Here is a 13,681-nt window from a genome sequence, read left to right as displayed (position 1 = left end):
GAAGTTCTCCGAAAAAAAATTTCACTTAATTTCGTCAAGTATTTTTTTTTTTTTTTTTTTTTTACAGCCAAAAAAAAAACAATTTATGATACCGAGCAAAAGGTTCGATTTTTAGGAAGAAAAGCTAGTATTAAAGATGGGGAGAGAGTGTCGGCGCTTTAACTGGAGTTATCTCCCCCGTGGTGTTTCCAAAATTTAAACAAAATTTTTTTTTAAATCCAAGATGGCTGCCTTCAACGCGTTCTCATAAAAACGTGTTTTTCCGCTGTAAAAAAACAAAACAATAAAACTCAATCAAATTAAGTGATTTTTTTTTTTCGAAGATCTTTAGTTCAAAACGGATACGTACAATATAACCTTTTTTTTTAATGTTTTACTTAAACTGTACAAGTACCCACTTTACGATTAGAAATGAAACGTAAATCAACATGGTCTTACAATTAATTATATGTCGACTATGACGTAAACACTTGATAAAATATACTAAACAGATATAATAGTTTTTGTTTTTACTATTTATTGATAAGAAATATGACAGTTTTCTTTTTTCTTTAAAAGAACTACGAAAAGTTAAACACTGTTACGCTTAAAACATGTTTTTCTTTTTTCTTTTTTTTAATAGAAAAAAAAAACGTTTGATGCCACTTATACTTTTTCCGATATTAAATATTGTGATTACACGTTAATCTTTGCGATTATCAATAAAACGTAAATCACGTGCTATTTGTTTTAATTTTCTCTCTTAACGTCGTATATAGGAATTTCATTTTACACAAAATTATATTAAACGCATTTGACGTAAACAGTTGATTACATCAACTGCACGAACATAATATACATTTTTTAAAAAATTTTTTAAAGATTTATAACCACTTATTTATAGAAATTACGAAAATATAACTTTTCCTTCATTTATAAATTACGCTACTTTCGCCTGACAATTCACGCTTATAGCAAAAAAGTTTCGGTATTATTATACAAACACCGTGACAGCGTTAGGGTTTAGGGTTAGGGTTAATTCGCTGTCACGGTGTTTGTATAAATTTACCAAAGTTTCTTGAAAGAAGTTTACTGCCGATTATCATTTTTTGATAATAAATACACTAATTACACGTAACTATTTACGCTTATAAATAAAAAGCTATAATCACGTGTCCTTCCTTCGATGCATTCATACCGTGATACATGCGAATTTCATCTAACAAATAATTATATTAGACTAATTTATCGTGAACAATTTATTAAATTAACAAAACGAAAATAAGTTTTGGTAATATTTTTAACTATTTAGTTTTAAAATAGTTGTTCATATTTACAAACAATTGTTACTTTCCCCTTTTCCTTTTTGCGTTGACCTGCGCTTGACTTAGTTAAAGTGTGGGGGACTTTTGCATCTACCACACTCTTTCGTCCAGAAACACTTGGTCCTGATGGCAAGACAGGGTCAAGAACACATACGCACTTAGCATTTCCAAAATGGTCACCCATCTGGTACTGACCAGCCTCATCATTGCTTAACTTTGGCACCAAATATGTATCGCTTATGAAAAAGAATTAAATCCTTATAAAGTTGATTCTTCACTTAATCGTCAAAACAAACGTTAAAAATACATGGAAATTTACAGGACTAAATGACTTCATTTATTCATATAAAGCTACTATAATTTCTTCGAAACTGTCTTTAATGTCGCCACGTGAAATCTATAGAGCGAGATAAAAGATGGAATTATTTGAAATTCAGATACTTATGTTATAATATTTTTGCATATTCTTATAGCAAAAAAATTCTTTGAAGAATCGATACCAAAAAAGTAAAAAAAATTGAGAAATGATTGCGCATTTTGCTAAAAATATAATTTCTTTCGGCAATTTGTCATTACGTGATATTACCTCAGCTATGATAGACCATAAGGCCTATAAGCAGTTGTTCGTATTTACAATTATCTCCCCCTTTTCTTTTTTTGCTGTAATTTGTGCTTGACTTAGTTTAAAGTGTTGGGGACTTGCATCTACCACACTCTCGTCCAGAAACACTTGGTCGTGATGGCAAGACAGGGTCAAGACGACCAAACGTGATACTAGATGCGGGAGTTGTCTCCAACACATAAGGTATTGAGCATTCCCAAAATGGTCACTCATCTGGTACTGGCCAACCTCATCATTGCTTAACCTTGAGGGTTATGTAGGCAACAAATATATATGTATCGCTTATAAAAAAAAGAATTAAACCCTTATGAAGTTGATTCTTCACTTAATCATCAAAATAAACGTTAAAAATACATGGAAATTTACAGAACTAAGTTAACTTCATTTAGTTCTGTAAAGGTTACAGTAGTTTCTTCCAAACTATCATTAAATTTTGGATTCTTTTAACGTTGCCACGTGAAATCTATAGAGCGAGATAAAAGATGGAATCATTTGAAATTCAGGTACTTATGTTATAATATTTTTGCATATTCATATAGAAAATCATCCTAAATCTTATTTAGACGAATAAAATTGATTCAAAAACCTTTTAAAAATGTATATAAATGTGTTATCCATCAAGATAAAAATAGCGATGTATGTTTGAAAATTTAAAATGTTAAATTCTATTAAAAATAGAAGTTTTATATTATGCTTTTCATATAAAATTCAAGCTTTTTTTCTTTCTGGAAAAAAAAGTTGCTCAAGATAATTGGATTTTAATAGATTTTAATTCGTTTAAAAAAAACAAATTGGTTTTTCTAACATTTTTTGGCTGTGCCTATAATTTAAGGATTTAGTTAAAATTTGAATAATGCTTAGTTTTAGGAATTAAAAATTAATATTTCCCAGAATAAAGAGGAATTTAAAAGAAATAATTTGAATATTACTTTTTTTTTTTTCGGGCTACAAATTACAATATTGAAAATTAATAAATTATTATCAACAAGGAAAAGTTGTCACTTGGGGCTGTCCATAGATACCGGAAGTTAATTGTTTTTGGTGTTGTTTGCTTAAATATAAGTTTATTTATTATTTATTTATTTTTACACACCTATATATGTGTCTTTCATGATATTTCAAGCCAAAAGCAACACTTATTTCACTTGAATAATGAATGAACTAAAACAAGATACTTTAACAAAATATAAGTGTATATTTGTACTGATTTTCCCCTATATTTTTATTGTTTAATTTGACTCTGTTCTGAAGAATTTATCGCCATTGTGATTTTTATCATTTTTTAAGGTTTTGTCAATTTGCGATGTTCAAATCAAATTTCGCTGGTTTTATGGAGTGTAAAATAATGTTTATATGCAATTTAAACCCTGGTCCGTCCTTTTCTAATATAGAGTAAAAATTACGATGAAGTAATTTCATTTTACTAGTTTTTTTACTTGGACTTTTTATTATAGGTGTCGAAAATTAGTGTCATACCTAAGAATAACTGTTACTAAAACAACTCGACTTGAACACGAGAACATACGGTTTTGATTTCTGTTTGTTTCGGATTTATCACCATTGTGGAATAGATTAACCGTTTATTTGGAAGAGTTATTACCCATATAAACACGAGTGTCGGCCAAAAAGCAATGTGATACGTCATATATTATACGGAATAAATTCCTGTTTACTTACACACACACACACACACACACACACACACACACACACAACGACGCTTGGTTGTACAATACGCTTAAACATCGTATTTTAATTTATGCAGATTGCATATGTATTATTATAGAATAAATCCTCTATTGATATTATATATTACAAATAATAATTTGCCCAGTGGACTAATTCGCAAATAAATAAATGATAATGTCGTTCATCAAATTCCGTCTGTTTTTTTGTTTTGTTTTGTTTTGTTTGTTTGTTTTTTTTACAATATCACGTCAGCTGATATTTGGCCTTGACGATGAATGCCCTGAAAACTCACTTCTGATCAAGGTTTAGTTTTAAAATATGCAAACAAAGAAATGATTTGCGGCGATTTTAAATGGTACCTCTTTTTTTTAAATCCTAAATTAAATTCATTAATAAGAAAAAAATTAAAATAAAATGGTGAGGTACACCCGGGCTTGAACATAAGATCATTCGATCTGTAGTCGAATGCGCTACCATTGAACTATGGTTTCCAGATGTCAACAAAACTGTTTTTTTTTTTTGTTTTTTTTTAAGAAGAAATTACTTGATCAGATTTTATAAAATATTCCCCTGTAAAAATTATTTTTTATCTATAAGAAAGAAAGACTATTTCTTAAGATTGGATTTTTTTTCGATTTTCGATACTTATTGGACGAATGTCTGTATGAAACTTATCTAAGAACACTGCCAGACATATAAATTACCTTTGTGCGAAATTTGCAAAATCTAGGCTGAACCGTTTCGGAACCTATAAGGAACTCTGTCTGTCTGTCTGTCTGTCTGTCTGTCTCTCTCTCTCTCTCTCTCTCTCTCTCTCTCTCTCTCTCTCTCTCTCTCTCTCTCTGTCTCTCTCTCACACACACACACACAAAGTGAATTGTATATAATAGTAGAGATGTGTGTGTGAGGACGATGTATTTTTGCAGTAAACATTCGTTCACTTAAATAGTGATAAATTAGATAAAGCAAGAATGTTTTGAACGCTATTTTAATAGATTTCCGTCTGATCTGACAAACTTTTCAGTGTTATTAGAAATGACAGTGTTGCACTTTCTACAGAATATTAGCACAGGAAAAGATCAACCTTTTGAGAATGGAAGATACTATTAAACCAACATCTGTTGATCCTATTTGATGTCCGTGTGTGTGTGTATATCTGTTCATTTCATTTTTTTTTTTGTGTGCGTGTGTTTTATATATATATATATATATATATATATATATATACTTGCAGGGCGACCCGACGTTGCTCGGGATTTAAAGAGGATTAAAAAGTTTCACACTTCTAATACTTTTATTGTCATCAAAATCAAAAATCGCCCATTTGTTCAGCAAATCAATTGATTGCCTGCTTTAGTCAGGAACACACCACTGTGCGATGTGAGGAAGCCTCCCCGCAGTGATTTAGTCCACAATTTAGTGTAGTCTACATTGCACTGTAGAGAACCTACTGTTGATTTTATGAAATTATTTTTTATTTTATATAATGACTTGAATTTAGTTTAAAATGCTAAAGTCAGGTACAATGATCCAATTATACTCTACACAAGAGCGTTCATTTTGAACGCGCCTTTGTCTTATCAAAGAGCCTACTGTTGATTTTACAGGCCGACCCATTCTGCTTGTGTGGTGATAAAACTTCTTGAATGCAATTATGTTGGTAGGCTGCATAAAAGTGTTAACTTTGACCAAAATTGGACTGTTACTTCTTTAAATCAGATTTATTTGGTTGTCGATTTTTGATACTTATCAGAGGTATTCCAATGCAAAGCCTCTCTAAAACACACTCAGGCACATAAGGTATATGTGTGTGAAATTTTTAAAAAAAATCGGCCCAGCCGTTTTGGAGCCTATAAGGAACTCTCTCTCTCTCTCTCACACACACACACAGGCAAAGTGCCTTTTATATATAAGTAGAGAAGAGATAAACTTCTTTCCAGTTAACAAAAAAACATTAATTAATTTACGTGCAGGGTTTGAACTTACAGAACACATCATGCAAAAATAAAAAAACACACGTAAATTTTCAAGTCTTATAAAATTATTTGCAGTTAATGAAAAGAAGTTAAGAAATTTATGTGTAAAATTTTGACGTATAAATTGCATCATGCAAATAAAAAAACAAAAAAAAACACGTTATCAACTTACCGACAGTAGAATTTTCACGGCCCGCTGTTCTATCATTGTTGCTAAGCAACGGCATGGAAAAAAATGGCTTTACCAGTGATAAATAAATTAAAATAACGATTTCGATTATCGGTAATTATCTGAAACAAAACTTAACTAAGATCACGCCCAGACTTATATACTAAAGTTCTGTAAAGAAAATCTGTTCAGCCATTTTGGAGTCTATGAGAAACGAACTCACACACACAAAAGTTGTATTATATATATATATATATATATATATATATATATATATATACTAGCAGAAGTACCCGTCGTTGACTGGGTTAAAAAACAGCCTACAGAAAATGGACTGTGATTGATGAAAGTATGATAGGTTATGAAAAGAAGGGGGTTGTAAAGAGATAGGTTTTCATACTCAAAAATTTTACTCTAAGCAAAATATGATGAAAGTAAAGATAATTTTCGCGAAAATATATTTTTTTTATATCAACTTTGTTTCCATTCGTAGCCAAGAGTGACCAACAAAATGATGTTTCCTTACAAAGAGAAAATGTTATATATATAATAATATAAATATACAAGAAATAAATGTTACTTTTATGGTAGAAAAGTTCATTGGTTTGTATCTTTAAGTAGTTTGTAAAAAAAAAATTTTTTTTTTTTTTTAATTCACGAACCGGTTTAAAAAAAAATTAAGATGGCAGCGACTTTGAAATAGAGAACCCCGTTTTCAATTTGGAGGGGCACCTGAGCATTCTGTGTTAACAATTTAAGAGAGTTCTGTCAACGTAAGGAATATTTACAAACATATTTTAATGTTTTCTGTTATTTTGTGCTTGAGGAATATTCGATTATGGCATGTGTAGTTTATATTTTTTTTTTTTTTTTTTTACACAGTGGTCACCACTTATCAAGGCCCGAAAGCCACTCAGGGATAAGGGTTATTGCAAGTACAATACGTTTGTGTGGAGATTTGATGAAGTGTTTACTTAAGGGAGCGGTTCATTAGGAATTTGTTAACGTTGGACTTGAAGCCATCCAAGTTGTAGTCAGGTGGGAAGCAGGCAGACGGAACAGAGTTCCACAGACGTGCAGTTCTAAGAAAGAAGCTTTGTTCATGGAATCCACGTTTTGATTTAGGCACAGATAAAGAGTGGGGGAAATTTTTCACAGTGGATTCAGCTAGACGGGTGTTTTTCGTGAAAGATTGGCGAGGGGGGGACCAGAGATTGGAGTTCAGACGAGCACCTGCCATGGAAATAACGATAAAACAAGGATAGGCTCGCAACGTCTCTTCTGTGGGAGAGAGGTTGCGGGGTAGAGAAAAGGGCATTTCACTATATAAAAATTCATTTAAGTAGTTATCACCTCATATTTTCGTTTTAATTTCGGTTCGCTGAAATTATTTCAAGTAAAGAGCATTAAAAACTATTTCAAAAGAAAAAAAACATGAACCAAACTTTTATTGACTATGGTAACATTTATTTCTTATTTTCATGGAGTACAGGCGCGAACGCAGACCCCACAATTTTATTATACCATCCCTATTTAAGTTAAAACATACTTATCAAAGTATTCTTATGTACATCTATATCAAAAACCCTTGTAAACGTTTTTTTTTCATTTTCTTATTTCCATACTTTGGGGGCCAGGCGCGAACGTAGACCCCACAATTTTTATGAACCACCGTTCTGACAGATCAAACATACCCATTCCTGATTCTCGTTACATCTTCTATCATTATATGTAATCAGTTTTTTAAAATAGTCAACCATGTAGGAGCCATTTCGTGACCAGACACACACACAGACGTTCAGCTTTATATATATATATATATATATATATATATATATATATATATATATATATATATATATATATATATAAATATAAGAACAAGTAGTTAATAAAACATGTTAAAAAACACTTTGAAAAAGAGTTAAAAACATATTTAATTTTAAAAAGGAAACACTAAAAGCAGAGTTTCGAAGAAATCCTTTCCTTCTCATCAGAGGGTAGGATTTAGCAAACTGCGGGATCGGATTTTGCTTGCAAAAGTATTTGATGAAACTACAAGTAAGTCATAGATCTTACTTGATGACAAAAAATGAAGCAGAGGGAATAGGGTGAATAAAAAAGTGATTTCATGTGAATGGATAGTCTGGTGATGGGTAAAATATCCAATGACGGTAAAATCCAAACATGCAGAGTCCAAGAAAGTTAATTAAATTTCCATTCGCACAAGTAAAATCCAAGGGAATCGCGTAATTGGAAGATGATCCAAAGTAATCCGAAAGGCAGAAATCCGTGGAATAATTCACAAATAGGTACAAGGAAACGGGGGAATGAATTCCAATAATATTATTAAAAGAAAGATAAAATGTGCATAAAAAAAGACATGGAAGAAATGTAAAACTCGACTGTCGGGGCGAGGCTTAATTAAGAAAAATTATATATATACCCGCCCTGGGACAGGTAAATTTAATTCTCTGAGCAGAAGTTTGATGTTCCCTTATGAAGGTAAAAATCAAGATGTAATAATACTGAACCTTATTTGTAGCATTATTGTTATTTTTAAGCTTTAATGGACCCAAAAAGCCGTGGATGTAATTAAAAAACGGGAAAATACATAATTCTATTAGTGTTATAATGGTGCCTTTGTGCCTGTCATTTTTTTGGTACAAAAGCTCTTTAATATTATTTAAACAATATTATATTTATGCAACCGTGTGATTAAATATGATCGGTTGTGAATAGTATGAGTTGGTCAATCTTTGAAAACATTATGTAAACTTTATTAGAGAATTCAGGAAGCAAATAATGTTATAATTTTTTATAAAATAATTAAAATCATTTGTTCTTGTTTTTGTTTCTGGAACGTTCGTTGTAAAAATAGCACATTCATTGACGTTTTAGTGAGGTTTTTTTCTCTTCATTTTAACAACAAAAAAGTAATTATTTAATAAAATAATTATATAGCATTATTCGGCTAATTTGCGCTAGCCACCTTGCATATCAATTCAGACTTCACTCCAACTATCAATAATATTGGGCGTGTACATTTCTCTCTCCACGAGAAGTCGACCCTCTACCAATAGCAAAATGAATAGAGAAAAAAAACAAACAGAAAAAAACACTAAGTTTTCTTTAATAATGAATATCTTGTTTTTACAACGAAAGTCTCAGAAACAAAAATATTTTAATCAATTAAAAAATTGGGTACGTTTTACTATAAACAACAAACCGTAAAAGTAATAAAACAAATATATAACAAATAAGTGTTACCAAAGGCAAGATAAGTTACTCTTCTACCTACTTGGATAATCTTTTTGTGTTTTCACTTACTTTAAAATGTTTATTAAGTTTGAAACGCAAGTAACGCCAAGCGCTGAAGTTAAAACAATAACAAAGATGGCGGATATGAGTCTGCCACTTTAGGAGTCTCGAGAATCGTTCAAAACTTAAAAACGAAACAAAGTATTTATAAAAATTCACCCAATAAATGTCATGGTGATATTCGTTTTTGATAGATTTTTACCATTATTCTGATTTATTTTCGGCCTCATGTCCGCCATTTTTGTTATTGTTTTAACTTATACACTTGGCACTACTTGCGTTTCAAGCTTAATAAATGCTTTGAAATAAGCTTAAACGCCAGAAATTTATCCAAGTAGGTAGAAGAGTAACTTATTGTTACTTTTGGTAACATTTGTTATATATTTGTTTTGGATCACTTTTTCAGTTTTTAATCTATATTAAAACATGCACCAAGAAATTATAAAACGTTATTCAGTTTTTCGAAATTTTCAAATAATCGGTTGAGTTTGTAATATGTTTATTTTAAATATTTAAAGTTTTGTTTACAAGAATGATCTTTTTAGTTTTTCCTAATGAAAAATCCCTAAGGATGAGGTGTCTTTTGATGGTTTTTATTTTGTTTTCATTTCTTGTTTTCACTTGATTTTTTTTTTTTTTTTTTTTCAGCCCAGGATTGCCTTGCCTGTATGCAGGATGGGTCTGAAATGGTCAAAGTGCGTTCCAACAGCCGACAATATTTTCGAATGTATTCCCTTAGTAAAGACATGACAGAAGTTCGATGGCAGCCCACATCAAAGAAACCAAATAAAGCAAGAAGTAAGTAAACTTTTCGTGTTTAGTTTATTCCTTTTTTTTTTTTTTATAGGGACAAAAATGTAACATATTTCCATTAAAACATCTATTTATCTCTCTCTTTTTCCACCACCACCCTCTCTCTCTCTTCTCTGCCCATCCAAGTCCTCTCTCTAGGCATACAGATACACAACTCGAGCAGTGAGTTGGCATTTCATAAAAAAAAATCAGCTACTTCCATTTAATTAGTGGCTGGAAAACAGCCCCATTCCCCTGGTCAAATCTGTGCTAGTTTAGACTCAATGAATGAGTAAGTATGTGCAAATTTTAGATATTCATTCTGAGCAACACTGATCAAGAATATACTAACTTCATGAGTTTTTGTTTTGTAGTTTTTGACTTTTAGTTGAAGACATGCACACACACGCAAATGCTCTTTATAGAATAAAGAATAAAATTGCTATCAAAACAATAGAAGAAACTCGTCATAAAGCATGCAGAAAACAACAGAAATTGTTTTGAAAGAAACAGCTTACCTTGTAGGCTTGTATATAATCATGTTTTTCAGATGTTTTCACTTTTGAAGTAATCCATTTCAGCTTCCGGTTATCAGGAGAGAAAACATGCTGTTTCAGGGCCTTCCTCTTCTTAGTTTAATCACTCCTAGACTTGTATATAATTGTGTTATATAATAGATTGCCATCCTTCAATCTCAGAAATCTATGGAGTTCACTCAAAGTGAAAAGTTGTAATAAATAGGCATGGTGAAAAGAAAGGGGCAAGCTGTTATCCCTGCAATTGTAGAGAGAAAGATGTTGGGATCTCCATTTTATAGTGGGGATTGTTGAATAAATATCCATCCTTTTGGTCTTGTGAGGTATGAAAAAGGTGTGTCTCCCATACCACAATTGAAATCAACTTTATTCAAACAGATATGATCCAGAAAGAGTTATCAAAAATAGGAATACAAAAATTCGTTGAGTCAATAAACATGCAAGTAGGATTGAATTTGGATCTTTTGTCTCATCTCTCACCAAAGTTATTCCTTGGAATTCCCAGTATTTAACAATACTCAAGATTAGTTGTCTGCATGTCATCTGTTGTCATATTAGAGCTGTCGCATCTCTGTCCTATATGATGGTTCTTGATAAAGTGCAGAAATGTATCTGTAATTTGATTGCCCTCACTCCATCCTTTCTTCTCCACACACACACACATACACACTCTCTCTCCTTCTCTCTCTCTTAAAGACATGATGTTGCCAGTCTCAGTCTTTTCTTACTATTATAGCATGTGTTCTATAGAATTGTCTGATCTATTCCTTGCTTCCTTTGTTCCAGCTCGTTTGTCTCGTTGGTCTAGTTGTCTCCATTAATTCACTGTTTTTATACCTCATTGTAATACAACTTTCTATTCTAGTAGATTCTTCACAAGAACTGCAGGCTTGTGGAACTCACTTCCTGCTGACTGTTTTCCTCTTAGCTGTTATCTTGATCTTTTCAAGACTAAGACCAATAGGCATCTTCTTTCTTTGTGATAATGGTCCTTTATTCTTGTTAACTCCTTATATGTAGTGGCTTCATGCCTTGTCTGGAGCAATTTCATAAAATAACAAGAAGGAATTTCCAAGAGGCATTTTTACCAAGTGTAATACAATGTATTCTGAGAGCGATATATTCTAGGAATATAAATAATTTAAATATCTATAGGATTATATTTAACAATTTTATTCAGCATCAGATAATCCATAGATGGTTGATATGCCGTAAAACAAACCAAACCTAATTAGTTTGGTTGTTTTTTTTTTATGGCATATCAATACTATTCTGGTTATGTAATGCCCAATCTGGTAATTTTGGTAAAAAAATGTTATGCTGTGAGTTGTTTATATCTTCAAATATTTATTTGTGATGTTTGGTTTGGTTGTTTTGTATTGAGAAACTGTTATTTTTATTTTAGCCTTTGCTGAACATGATTGAGTTTTGTAAAGGAAAAAGGGAAAAATAATAAGACCAATGTTTGTTGCATTTTGGGTCAAGAAGCCGCTATATCCATACAGACAGGTCTGGTAGTACCAGTCCAAGCCTATTCAAAAATAATAAAAAATATGTAATAATTTGATAAAATGAAACAATTGAAACCTACGTTTTTTTAATTAATGATAAAATTTCCACAAGTTTTTCTGGTTACAAATTATTGATTTTACATATTTTAACTATGCATTCATCCATTATGTGTTTGAAATTTTTAGATGAGGATTGATTATTCGTATTATTTGGATTCTTTAGATTACTGTTCTCACCTAGAGTATTATTTTCACAATGTTTTGGTCAATGTAACCTCCACAAGGACCCGTGGCATAGTGAATAATTTACTCAATAAAATTCAATTGAAAGTGCAGGTGACACTAAGAATACAATTGCGAATTAATTGGGACTTCTACTCGGTCATGGCTGATCGAACAGGAGCATGCTATTTCCACATGAATTAAATAAAGGATTCCATTGGAAATTCTGTCCAGATTTTCAAGTTCTACAGGAAGATTCCAGAATTCGACAAGATAGACCTTGAGAAGATCGGCGGAGACATCAACCAAAATGTTGAGAAAATAATACTTAATATAAGAATAGAAGTCAGAAGAATCCAAATAATAGAAATGTATTCATCCATACTGCAACTCGTTGAATGTCACACTTGAGTGACTCAAGATCTTTATCACCTGAATGCTTTTAATGATTCAAGTGATAAACATCTTCAACCACTAAGTCTGATAAACATGACCTGTTTGAATCATTTAAAAGTGCCAACCTCCAACTTTCCTCATAGAAAATGTATTATTCCTCTTTGACTGATCTCCACTCTCATCTTCATCATGATTTCCTTTATCAAATGCCAGAGAATAGCATTCTTCATTGTAATCTATTCTTAAATCATTCTTTACACATGCTGATTACTCCAAAGCTTCCCAATAAACTGTCCGACTTTTCCTGCTCCCTCTTTCTTTGAGGCATGTGATGTCACATTTGCTTTTAACTACAGTTGGATGAAGGGACATTTGAGTGCATATTCGATAACCCAGTTTCCCGTGTGCATGTAAACACCAGCCTGCAAATCCAAATCCTCAGATTATATATATATATATATATATATATATATATATATATATATATATATATATATATATATATATATACCAGTAAATGTACTCTTTATTATTTAATTAGCTTGGACAGCATAGTGAGCTGTATCCAATTATGCAAATGATTCTTTTTGATGACCAGTCGTTTTGATCTAATATAAACCCACGTTCTGTGAGTTAGTCCAGCAACTAGTTTGCCATACTTGACTGGTGTTACCCAATCAGGCTTTCTAAAGATATCAGGTTCCTGACTAAAATGCACCAAACATTTGTTATTGTTTTCTTCCTTTCCCTTGCAAAACTCAATCATGTTCTTCAAAGCCAAAAACAAAAATAACACTTATCCTCCACAAAGCAACCAACTCAAAGACTATGGATAAATATTTGAAAATATTAACTTGAAGCAAAAATGACTAGATTGAGCATTAAATAACCTATAGAAGATTAATCTATAATATAAATCTCATCTGTCGGTTTAAATCTTTGTATGTAAGTATGTATATTTGCCTAAAACTTTCGACAAAGGCGACGGATTTTCATGAGATCAGTATCATTTTGAAGCTCAACCCTTTGGACAACAAATATCGAAAAATTGGCTAAAAACATTGATTCCTTAACCCTCAACTGGGCACTTTTCTACAGGAAGGAGTCGCTTTTTTACAAATATTTTCGAAAATCATTGCCTCT

The 13,681-nt window shown here is 31.5% G+C and overlaps 2 protein-coding genes across 3 annotated transcripts in view; both read left to right on the top strand.

The window, feature by feature from the left end:
• LOC145239767 (uncharacterized) overlaps positions 1 to 9,860 on the top strand; it is a 759,337-nt gene extending 749,477 nt beyond the window's left edge. The window contains exon 3 of the mRNA XM_080103203.1: positions 9,730 to 9,860. The gene's annotated coding sequence lies outside the window, so the exon portion shown is untranslated. The remainder of the gene's footprint in view (positions 1 to 9,729) is intronic.
• LOC145239766 (inactive phospholipase C-like protein 1) overlaps positions 9,747 to 13,681 on the top strand; it is a 162,890-nt gene continuing 158,955 nt past the window's right edge. For both annotated transcript variants that reach the window (XM_080103196.1, XM_080103195.1), the window contains exon 1: positions 9,747 to 9,879. In XM_080103196.1, coding sequence (XP_079959322.1) covers positions 9,750 to 9,879 — 130 coding nt within the window. In that variant the 5' untranslated portion in view covers positions 9,747 to 9,749. The remainder of the gene's footprint in view (positions 9,880 to 13,681) is intronic.

This window comes from Euprymna scolopes, chromosome 19 (genome assembly GCF_053919585.1).
Source record: "Euprymna scolopes isolate OS-2025 chromosome 19, ASM5391958v1, whole genome shotgun sequence".
Lineage (NCBI taxonomy): Eukaryota > Metazoa > Mollusca > Cephalopoda > Sepiida > Sepiolidae > Euprymna > Euprymna scolopes.
Note: the sequence above shows the minus strand (reverse complement) of the source record. Positions and strands in the feature narration are given on the sequence as shown.